At 40.4% G+C, this 12,110-nt stretch overlaps 1 protein-coding gene across 5 annotated transcripts in view; it reads right to left on the bottom strand.

Annotated features, from left to right (window-relative positions):
• Positions 1–12,110, bottom strand: part of dnah5 (dynein, axonemal, heavy chain 5) — a 98,980-nt gene that overhangs the window by 23,070 nt on the left and 63,800 nt on the right. For all 5 annotated transcript variants that reach the window (XM_073485783.1, XM_073485784.1, XM_073485782.1 and 2 more), the window contains 7 exons: positions 11,900–12,103; positions 10,376–10,555; positions 7,899–8,036; positions 3,576–3,711; positions 3,073–3,254; positions 2,422–2,556; positions 1,183–1,338 (listed from right to left, as the gene is read on the bottom strand). In XM_073485783.1, coding sequence (XP_073341884.1) covers positions 1,183–1,338; positions 2,422–2,556; positions 3,073–3,254; positions 3,576–3,711; positions 7,899–8,036; positions 10,376–10,555; positions 11,900–12,103 — 1,131 coding nt within the window. The remainder of the gene's footprint in view (positions 1–1,182; positions 1,339–2,421; positions 2,557–3,072; positions 3,255–3,575; positions 3,712–7,898; positions 8,037–10,375; positions 10,556–11,899; positions 12,104–12,110) is intronic.

Here is a 12,110-nt window from a genome sequence, read left to right as displayed (position 1 = left end):
AATAAAGTGCAGACAAAATAAGAACCATTCAAACCAGGCTATGCAATTTTCTAAATTAAAATTTCTAACATGAAGAGCACATTACAGGAAATTAGGATGCTGAGCCAGAGAGTGGTCTATTTTTCAACACTGAGCCACAAATGAAAAGAGCAAAGCAAAAAATATCTGGCAGGGTGGCGGCACAGTATCTCCTGATTATACAATATTGGACCTGAATCCAGTGAGACCTTTTATACAAGTACATTGTAATTTTGTTAATGGGACAGAAACTCATTATAAACTCATTCATTAGATTCACCATGGTAGAAATCAGTTTGAGCACGGGTAGATATTAAATGCGGGATCATCTTGTTTGTCTATTAGATTTAATTTGAAATTACTTTAAGTGCTGATTCAAAGACCTCTCTAATGTGGATATTTAAGGCCTGATTTGGTTTTGCTGGATATTCAAATGTTCCTTCTCCTCTAACACACAGATTAATACCATTGTTCCTATCAACGGCAGTCTCAATGCTAGAGAAAAGATCTAAAGTTTTGGTAACACTAACAAACAAACAAAGGAGACATATTAAAAAATAAACACATTTTGTAATATGCAGCAGTCAAAATATGTACTTCTGCAACTGGACTTGGTCGGAGTCTAAGTTGTGCTTTTTGGGGTACTGGTGGACTATTTTGTTGATGTAGATTCAAAAGATGCCAAAATTTGCAATCTTTTACAAGAGCTGGTGATGCTCAGCCTCTTGTAAAATTAAAGGGGAAATCCATTGTGCACTGGCCCATAGAAACTTACAACACACTTACTTAGCACACAATAACACGGTCTCTCTGTTAGTGACCATGCCTCGCTGAACACACTTTAATCTGTCCCAGGACAATTAACATGATTTGGGGCAGGTGCACCAGATGGCACAGTTGAAGAAATCCAAGACCTTCTCCACCTCCAGTCAGCACTACCCATGTTGTGCTGCGTCAGTGACTCGTCTTGTTTTCCCCTGTCTGTGCTAATCCACCTGTGGCGGTACAGGTGTGACAGTTGCCGTGGCAGGTGGGACCCAACCAAGTCCCATCATGCATACCACCAGCACTTGAAACACATCTTCCCATTTCACACTTCTCTAACCAAGAGGGGGAACAAATCTGGAATATTTGGTCTCAGGATGGTTATTTCTGCCATGTTACCTTGTAGGTGGAGCCAGTTTTGATGAAGTTTTTTTCAAGGATGTTGTCAAGTGCTGGGTCCAACTCTTCCCCTACATCCTCGATCAAAAGGGGGCGTCCAAGAGACAAACTGTCTTCCAGGTGGTTCTTGAAGTACTTATGGTTAAGTGAGGTGATCTAGGATCAGAATATGGTACTTTTATTAATACAAAAATGGTATGACATTAGCATGTAATGCATTGGACAGCTGGAGGCATTCCCTTTTCCTCCACACTGGACATTTCTAGAGTGTTTTCACAAGAATCTGGTTTTAACAGGGCAACCTTAAAGCTTCTCTGTAACATAGAGAAATGTTGTTTTTATCATCACCTTACCAACAGACCCCAGCAGCAATCACATAGCTTCTAACAGACTGATGACCGATTTTATAAGACAGTGAGAAGAATATGATTCTGTCAGATGAAGGAGACACACGTTTGACTTCTCTCTCATTCCTCATAAACTACAAAGACTGTGCTCGGTCTGAGAAATGTGACTTGTTAAACTAATAACACATCACTTTTTGAGATGAGCCATTTTTAGAAAACCTTATAAAAATAAATACAGTTGGTTTGATGAGGTAATTTGTGGAAAGAGTTTAAACCCACTGCTTTGGGAAATGCGTCTTTAGGACTCATAATAGGATTGCAGAATGCATTCACTCGGCTCAGAGATTGCCCCTAACAGGGCCAGTGACCTTAGCTGGTTTTATTACGTCTGTAGAATTTTGCAGTATGTTTTCAAGACTCTGCACGAAAGGAAAAGCATGTTGGACAATGAAAGGGATTTGAGGGCAAACAGTACTGCAGAAGCTGAGCATCTAGAACCATTAGATCAAGCAATGAAAAGATTTTAGAGGCTGCAAAAAAAGTGGTGCAGGAGATGAGTAAGGGAAAAACTATTACAATGTTTAATGTGTGTGGTACCTAAAGTGAAGTTTAAAGGCTTAAAAAGTAATAATACAAATATACTGACAAAAGATAACTGTAGTTGCAGTTCAATTTTGTGTTTTTAGATGGATAATAACAAAACAATACTTGATTAGCCCAGCCAAACTTGATTGACTCACCAGAATGTTGTCTGATGTCAATAAATTGATCACCCAAATTATGTATTTAAAAAAAATAAGTAGCAATCAAAGCACGCCACAATATTGATATATTGGCCAGCCCTACAGGTTGCATATTTTAAAGCAAAGGTACATTATAAAGAATCCCAAACCTGCAGCTCATTCCTGGCCTCTTTGTTCTTGATCCAGATTTTTCCCTGCGTCTGGGGGTCAACAAGAAGGGGGAAGCGTGCAGCTTTGGTGACAATGATGCCGTTCTGAATGGACAGGTCATCATTGGGGAGCCCCTGTAAATTAGAGGACAAAAGACTGGTTAAGGCTCAATCCTCAAGTTTATTTATGCAAATGGAAGTTAATTAACTGAATGTTTTTATTTTAAGCACTCCCTTCCATTTAACTCACTGTTAGAGCTATTCAGTATTTGATTTTATAGCAGCAACTGTTTAAGTGATCCATACATATATTCTGCAGAGAAGAATGTAAATCAATAATAAATAAATAACCACTACAGTCAGGCAGCTGCAACATGAAGCCTTCATAGAAAATAGACCAAACTCAAAAACGGTATGTTTCATAGAGAAAAGTGTTTCTGGTAAAAGATGATATATTTAAAAAAAAAAAAAAAAAAAAAAATCAATATAAACAAAAACGCTGCTTATTTAGTAGGGTTGTGAAAAAAGAACATACAAACTCAATGTATGTACTCAATATTTATCCTAAAGGATACATAAACAACATTTGGATCCTCATTGCATCAAAATAGTTGATTCGGTTGACAGCCTTTGCCAAAACAGATCACTGACCTGTAGGTTCCACTCGCTAACTGTGGGTGCGTCAATGAGCAGCTCCGTCAGATTGAGGTTGTTGCCAAACGGGATGTGACGCTGCTTCAACTCCCGCTGCCAGTCACTCAGTAGAAGATTACGAAACTCCTGGTTGAAGGGGCCGGAGTAAGAGAGGAATGCTGTGGCCAGAAGAATGTCACCTGGAACAAGAAAATAAAAGTTTTGTTACTTGTGCATGCATAAATACTGGTCATTGAATATAAAAGTGTGTAAAAATAAAAATAAAGATAAATGTTAGTATGTTAGCTGTACATTGGGATTTAAAAGTCAAGTCAAACAGTAAAATGTAGACCAGATTGTTGGTATTGTTTGTCTTATTCATTCAAGCGAAGTTTAACAAACAAACACAACACAAACAAATCACTATTATTCATCAGAGAGCGTTAAGCAGTTACATTGCAGAGCCAGTTCTATTATGGCTCCTTTTTCTGATTAACAGTTAGATCTGCTTTGACACCCACCAACAAGGCGTTTGGTTTGGGCAGCAAACTCTTTGCTCTGCTCTGTCCATCTTTCCTTCTCGCCAGCCAGACCGCTGATGAGACTGGATGCCGTCTGCATCTTGTGTCTGCAGCGCTCAGCATCCTCCAGCAGAGTCTGATGGGAAGGGAGAGCAGACAAAGAGGTCAGTAGGTTGATGTATCAGTGTGGCCTCCCTGTCTGTCCTTCCAACTGTCTCTACATCAATCCATCCATCCATCTAAATCTCATTCGACCATTTGTTCTCTGTACGTCGGTGTGTATTTAATCTCAAGTATGTTTACAGGGACAAAGAGTGCATGCTCATATCAGTACTGAAATAATCATCTATTCTGTGACTTGTAAACTCCAATGCCAGTAGTATAGGACTCAACACAGGAGTGCTGATATAAACACAATGACTTTGATGCTCTCCTTATCACTGTGTGGGTTTCCTCCAGGTGGTACAGTTCAAAGATATGAATATTGTTTGTTTATGGAGCTCAGCGGTGGCCACCCACTTTTTGAACAGCTCTGGTTCTGGATGTGAATTTCCTATTTATTCACTCTACTGACGTTTCAGAAAATCCTTACATAAAGACTTTTAAGTCTCGAACCAAGCAGACCAATTACGGGATGAATCATGACCTTTATGCATTAGATTTGGAGCAAAAAAAAACTCTGGAAAACAGAAAAAAGGGAAGGTAAGGCAAAGGTACAAGATTGTGTACACAATTTTTTAAAGCCTGAAACAATACTCATCCCCATAGACTATGCAAATTATTCTTTTTCAATGACTATCAACTCACAAACACGAGTATAAGGCCTGACTTGTAGTGATTTGCATCCCTCAGACACTTTAACTAATCTGTTAGCATTAGCATGCTAACATCAAGCTCTACAGGAGCATACAGTATACCACTGTTTCACAATCTCATAGCCTGTGGTAAATCTAGCGTGGATGGTTACGACATTATAGCTAATAATCAACACCCTTTTCAGTATCTGAATGGGAATGTCACTTTCAGAACCTCCATGTTGAGCTCCATGTGACAGTCATCTTCCTTTCACCTCATGCTTACTAGGTTAGGCTTGCTTGGAACTCCTCCCCATTATCACCAAGATAAAAAACTCGACTTCTGTTCTGGACCCTATCCCATCCTCCATCGTGAAATCCTGCCTCCCTACAATCTCCCCATTAATCGCCATCATTATTAACTCCTCCCTCTCCTCTGGCTCTGTCCCCGAATCCCTCAAACTGGCCGCTGTCACCCCCATCCTCAAAAAACCCGGCCTGGATCCTGACATCATCTCAAACTTCCGTCCCATCTCAAACCTCCCTTTCCTGTCAAAGATTCTGGAACGTGTTGTCGCCTCACAAATCCGAACCCACCTCCACTCTCATGAACTATACGAACCTTTTCAATCTGGATTTCGCCCCAAACACAGCACCGAAACCGCTCTCCTGAAAATTACCAATGACCTCCTCCTCTCTTCAGACTCCGGCCACCTCAGTATACTCATCCTCCTTGACCTCACTGCAGCCTTCGACACCATCAACCACTCCATCCTCCTGTCCCGCCTACAAACATTTCTCAACATCACTGGCTCCGCTCTCTCCTGGCTCAAATCCTACCTCTCAGACAGACAACAGTTCATCCATGTCAACAACTGCTCCTCCTCCACTGCCCCCCTGCTTCAAGGCGTCCCCCAGGGCTCAGTGCTCGGTCCACTCCTCTTCATCATCTATCTACTACCCCTTGGCTCCATCATCCGTCGGCATGGTCTCCGTTTTCACTGCTATGCCGACGACATCCAACTCCACATCTCCACAAAATCCATCACCCCTGCCACCCACTCTACCCTCACAAACTGCCTGTCAGAACTACAATCTTGGCTGCAAAAAAACTTTCTCAAACTCAACAGTGACAAATCTGAAATCATACTCATTGGCCCAAAACATCTCACCACATCGACCCAGAACTTCACCCTCAGCTTTGACAACATCAACCTGTCTCCCTCTCCCTCCATCCGTAACCTTGGCATCATCATGGACAGTACTCTTTCATTCGAACAGCACATCAGCCGCCTCACCCAAACTGCTTTCTTCCATCTAAAAAACATTGCCCGCCTCCGCCCACTACTCTCCTTCTCTGCAGCTGAGACTCTCATCCACGCATTTATCACTTCAAGACTGGACTACTGCAACAGCATCCTCTATGGCTCATCTTCCAAAGTCCTCAATAAACTTCAATACATCCAAAACTCTGCTGCCCGCCTCCTCACCCACACCCGCTCCCGTGAACATATCACCCCCGTACTCCAAAACCTTCACTGGCTCCCTGTCCCTCACCGAATCAACTTCAAGCTCCTCCTACTCACCCATAAAGCCCTCCACAACCAGGCCCCTCCCTACCTCATGGACATGCTCCACCACCACACTCCTTCTCGAAACCTCAGATCCTCAGACGCTAACCTTCTCTCACCCCCCCTCAGGACCAAGCACCGTACCTGGGGGGATAGAGCCTTCTCCATTGCTGCCCCCTCCCTCTGGAACTCCCTCCCCAAACACATCCGTGACTGCCCAGACTCATCCACCTTCAAGTCATTACTCAAAACCCACCTCTTCAAACTCGCTTTTCATCTGCACCTGTAGCAGTTTGCTGTACTCAACCTGTTCTCCCAAAAACCTACACAGATCCATATCCTCATACACTGTTCTTTTTACTACATATTTCTCCTCTATCGCACTATGCACTTGAGTTTTTGCACCATGCACTTGATTTTATGTATTCTTGTATGTATTCCATTCTTGTAAAGTGTCTTTGAGAGTTTTTAAAAGCGCTGTACAAATAAAATGTATTATTATTATTTATTATTATTATTGAATCTGGATGTGGATGTAGGTGTGTTTTTAACCTATCCTTTTTTTTAAAAAAAAGAAAGAAAAAATATATAGTAAGAGGATGGCAGCACCTTCAGCACAATTATGTCTTTACCAGCTGCTCACAGGCAATAATGAGGTTGTTTGTCCAATATAGCAACAATGTCTGATTCATCAATAAAGACTGTCTGGTATAGGCATTCTCTTAATTAAGAAGCACATTATAGTCAACAGAAATTGTCTGAGCCTTTAAACGCTCCCGCATTGAGCCCTTCAATCTTGCATTTGGCCCCTGGAGATGAACAGCTCTGCTTCTTAATCACAAAATTATAAAAAGAGTCAACTTAGGCTGTCCAGATTTCCTAATCAGCGAGTGTTGATGCACATACTGTTCCATTTATATGCTGTTATTTAACACAGAACAGACAGTACTGATGATGAAAGGCACACACATAGCAGATAGTCTCACAAAAATGGGACACACAATTACCTGTGTACTGCTGGTGTTGGTGACATCCATTTAAAAAGAGGTCTAACTCAGATTGAGTCGTTTTGAGGTGGAGACAGTCCACCTCTGTGATTTCAGTTTATAGGCTCATTTAACAAAATGGTAACTTACAATGCTGGAAAATACTGAATTAGTTAAAGCTTAGACAAAATTTCCTAACCTATTTTCAAGAAGCTCAGCCTGGTTATAAATCTCATCAGGTGGCACAAAAGAAGTTTTAGAAATGATCTTTTTAACAAATGTGTCAAGGTAAAGATACTAATTATAGACTTAATTTAACTGAAATAAGGTCATCATATAAGCACATATTTTAATAATCACTTTTTCAATATTTCTTTTCATTCATGGACAAAAGGTCTTTAGCTTGTGTTCATGTATAAAATATACTGTACATGAAGAAATGGACTGCTTCTTTGAAAGGACTGGGGTTAGCTGAGGTAGGGAAAGAAATCTCATTGTTCCAGGAAATTAGGAATTGAATCATTAAAGCACAAAAGAGCTGTGTCAGTCATGTGAATCATAAAGAACAGCAATTAAAAAAAAAAAATGGGATCACCAGTTTGGATCCTGACAAAGTAGTTCAATGTATTGTGCTACTAAAACTCAGCTAAGCAGAACTGATATTGTAATTCTCCATTATATTCCAGGCTTCAGTGGAACAGACTAGATGTCCAATTGTATAATGTTATCTATGAACATTAATTAGTCCTACAGGAGAAAAAAAGGCACAAAAATGTCACCAGTTTGTGTAAGGAAGAAGAGGAAGAACAAAAAAAGCAGCAGAAAAATATGAAGCAGAGGAAGCAGTTGGAGAAGAAGTAGATGGTTTGATATATGGCAGATGTGAGACAATGGAAGCTTTATGGCATTATCATTTTTCTTTTTCTCCTAGGAGTTTGTTTGGAAGTTAAGGAAGTAGACAAAGCTATTGACCTGTTTCTCCATCATGGCCTTCTCATACTCCGCCTGTACCACATCCAGCTCTGCCTGCTTTGCATCCAGCTCAGCTTGAGCCTTCTGTAGGTCCACATTAGCTATGGCCAGACGATTTTGCTGCACTGCCAAGTTAGCCTGAAAAAGAAAGGAAATAAGAGACACAGTACAATTTGGGATGCATTAAAATGCCTACACTGGTGCCTTTCAGTTTTTTAGACAGAGGGCTAAGATAGAGAAAAGATGGAATTAAAGAGACACAATGTGGTGAAGGTAGAGAGGATTTGACAGAAAAAGAGAGGAGAGGTGGTAGGATTGAGTGTTTTATTCAGGAGAAAAATGGGGACAGTTCTCCCTATATTATTTTTTTCCTGTGAAAAACAGGAGAAATTGTTAGGGATGTGTTTTGGTTCAGATTATGCCAGATTAGATTTTAACCATGTCACAGGTGCAGATACAGGGACTCAAAGCTCGGAAAAAATAGAGATCTGCAACTGGTAATGAGGGAGATGGAGAGAAACTAGAAATAAACAGGGACAGAGGGGTGATGACATGAGGCTTAGAGACAGAGATGTAGAGAAAAGTTGTGAGTATATCTAAGTGTGTGTGCATCTGAGCGTGTTTGGGTGGCCTGGGGAAGAGGAAGTCTGGAGCATTCATTTAATATTTATTGACATGTGAGAGGACCCCCCCTTCCCATCTTTCTGCCTGTCTGTCTGCCTAACTGTATCTCTGTCTGGCAGTACTCTGGCTGGCGGGAAGGGAAGCCACCACTGAGCTGGAAACCAGAAAATCAATTTGTTCCACACTAAAGCAAAAAGGTCAGGATCAAAGCAGAGAGGCAGGGAGTTTTCATGGTGGGTGCAGAGAATATGAGAAAAACAAAATGTGTGTGAAAGAGACAGAGGAAATGAGAGAATGAGAGTGGAGAGAGGTAGAGAGGGGGAAAGCAAACTAGGAAAGAAACAAGGGGGGTGAGATGGGAGATTTGAAAAAGGAAACCAGGGGCCAGCAGATGCATAAAAGTGCAGACAAGATGGAGAAAATAAGATGCCATGAGGGCAAAATAAGTAGGAAAATAAGACTGGGTAACAAGGAGGAAAGAAAATAAGGCAAAAAAACAAAAACAAAGAACAACTCAGAAACATAAGAATCATAAGGCAAAGTTTTGGTGAACACAATCCAACAAAAACTGCATCCAGCAAGTTGTAGTGCTTAAATGACTGTCACACATTTTACATCCACAGACTACACTGGACAAACTTGGAAAAAGAAAAAAAAGGATTAAGGACATTTGCATGAAAACACTGGGTATGTGATATGAATGAACCCCTTCTCTGGAAAAATTAATAAATACAAACAAATAGATTGACATATTTCATTTGTGCAGCTTGAATGTGAAAAAGATGAGCCAGTCACTTAGACGTAAAGCAATTAATCAGTACATCTCTTTTCACTTTGTTGTAGAAGGGTAGAACAGTTTTCAAAGTTAAAAGCATTAATTAATTTCTTCTTTTTTTTTAACAATTTGTGACTTTGTAGATTTCATCTTTTGCTTTTTGCTGACCCAAGAACCAAATAATCCATTCCAATGAACAAACATCAACTAAAATATTAGATAAATATCAGCAAGTTATGATCTCAAAATAACTTTTCTTGTGTTTACTCACACACACTTCAACCAAACTCTTATTTCACCCAACAGGAGGTAATCTAAATTGCCTGATAATAACTACTATGCTCTTTCGGATATGATCTTTATCCCACACAAAACTACTTTGTGACTGAGGCTGCTACAACGAGTTTAATGAACAAGTTGCCTGCCTGTGGAGATCCACTTTAGGGTTTGAACTACTGTAAAATGGCATTAAATTCAAATAGGCTCTTGGAGCTTTACTCATGGTGCACCCGTTTTTATCATTTTTATTTTTGCATGCACATGATAACTGGATAAAAGCCTACTTCTGTCTGTCTGTCCGTCTGTCCATCTGAATTTTTTGGGCCACTTCTACTGCCTACACCATCAGCAAATTGTTGCTGCCAAAAAGTGGGAATATGAATAAATCCTTTTCATATCAGAGACAGTTTATGTTGTTTCTGTAGCCTGGAGCAATTCTGCAGAAAAATAACCGCTCTCCTCCACCATAAGTGTTCTTTATTCATCAGAGTGTAAGAGTGGGAGGCCATTGACTTTGCCCAGGGAGTGTGTGTGTGTGTATACGTGTGTGTGTGTGTGTTTGTGTTTGTGTGTGTGTGTGTGTGTGTGTGTGTGTGTGTGTTGGGGTGATGTTGACGACAGGTGCATCATGCTGTGTTCATTTGTTAGGGGATATTTAAGAGGCTGATTTATGTTATATTTTGAACTCAACAAAAGGACTACACTTGACATTTCTTTTTATTCTATTCTCAGCATCATATACTCTCAATGGAGGGAAGGAACTATTGTGCTACAGTAGATATACCACACGATATGTTACCTTCAAGGGTAAGACCTCCTTGTTAATGGAGAAGAAGGATGCCATAGCTTTTGTCCAGGATGCAAGGCCAGCCACATTGCCACACACTCTCTTGGCTGTTTCGATGTTGTAGTCAGGCATGTCAAAATAAGGCTGCAGCAGCTCCACCATTTCCTCATTAATGGTGTCTTTGGGGAATTGCTGCAAAGGAAGGGAGAGAGAAGAAAAAAATGGAGGGGGATGGGAGGAACAAAAGCGAGACTTATGTATGTCAGTAGGCAAAGAATATAAACATTTACCACTCATTTAACTAACAAAAAAAACACTGCATCTGTTACTTAAAAACAAAGAATGTGGCACTGAATGAAATTAGAAAAAAACTGAAAATAACTGGAGCAATGGTGTAGAGGAAACCAAATGCAGCAAGTGGAGCAGGTAGCCGCAGAGGAAATGACAGGAGAAAAAGAAAGACAGGTGAGGACAGAGAAACTGAGACAAAGTGTAAAGAGAAAGAGTGAAAACAGATGAGGCGGAGCAGCTGATAAATGTAAGAGGAGCACAACACAGAAGAGAAAAAAATATTATATGCATGAGTTGTTGGAAAAGAAAGACGGACAGAAAAAGGCAAAACATCAAAAAGATAAAAGAACACAAAACACAAGGCACAAGGTGGGATGAAGAGGGAAGATAAAAGTTGTGGTAGTTGTGTTCAGTGACGAGAGAGATGAGATAGAAATAACAGATAAGATAATGACAGAGCAAGGTAGGCAGACAAATCGAACTATAAGAGGGGAATAAAAGTGCAACAAGTTGAGTCAAATCTGAGAAAGTTGTGGAATATTGTGGATTCAAGCTTCTCAGTGATTGAGCCGATTTTACACATCACGCCATTTGGCCCACTACAAATCTTACTGATCAAAGAATACACTTGTCACCTTAAACATATAGTCTGTAGTCTCATTGTTGTTGTTTTTCTTGTTTTTTTTTTGATTGTATTATATATATTTTTTATTATAGCTATGTCCTTTGACATATGTGAAGGTTGCCTGCAAGATTGAGACTCCCTGTGGGCTGACATCCTTCCCAGTACGTAGCTATAACAACAGCTGCTAATTGTATTCATCAAAAAGTGAGTATAGTATAAGAGAGTACAAAAAGTATGCATTTCACTGATTGGTCTCGGTTCAGGCAGTGACTCTGCTGCATAATGACACACACACTTAAGCGGCACTTACAGCATCCTAGAAAATAAGATTCAAGTGTTTTGTTTCCAGATTTAATATTACAACATAAGTGACTTTGACATCTTTTATAAAAAGAGCAAGGAATAAAAATTGGTGTGTGTGGAGCTGGATCTGGTCCTTTGGTATTGCATCTACAACGATTTTTACACACTTTCATGGTGAATACCGTAAATAATGCTGAAGGCTACCAAAGATATCTCCAAAATAATATGATTTAGGGCATACTGTATGTGAGCAAGCCCTCTGCAGCAATTATACCTGATCAATCTCAACTGTATGAATTTGATATGAGCATGCATACCTGCAGGCTGCCCAAGAAGTTTCCAGCTGTCATGAGTTTTAGGGACTCCTGCCAGGACGGTGTGTTGCAGTTCTTCTCTGGGTCGATCTTCACTGTGTTGACCCGCCTCTGGAAGAGCAGCAGCACACAATCCATGATCCGCATGATGAGGTGGGGTGGGCGTCCGAGTGTTCGTACAGTGGCAATGTCCGATGGCTTGATTGTCTGATAG

Source organism: Pagrus major, chromosome 17 (genome assembly GCF_040436345.1).
Source record: "Pagrus major chromosome 17, Pma_NU_1.0".
Taxonomy (NCBI): Eukaryota; Metazoa; Chordata; class Actinopteri; order Spariformes; family Sparidae; genus Pagrus; species Pagrus major.
The sequence above is the reverse complement of the archived record's forward strand: the minus strand, read 5'-3'. Positions and strand labels throughout refer to the sequence as shown.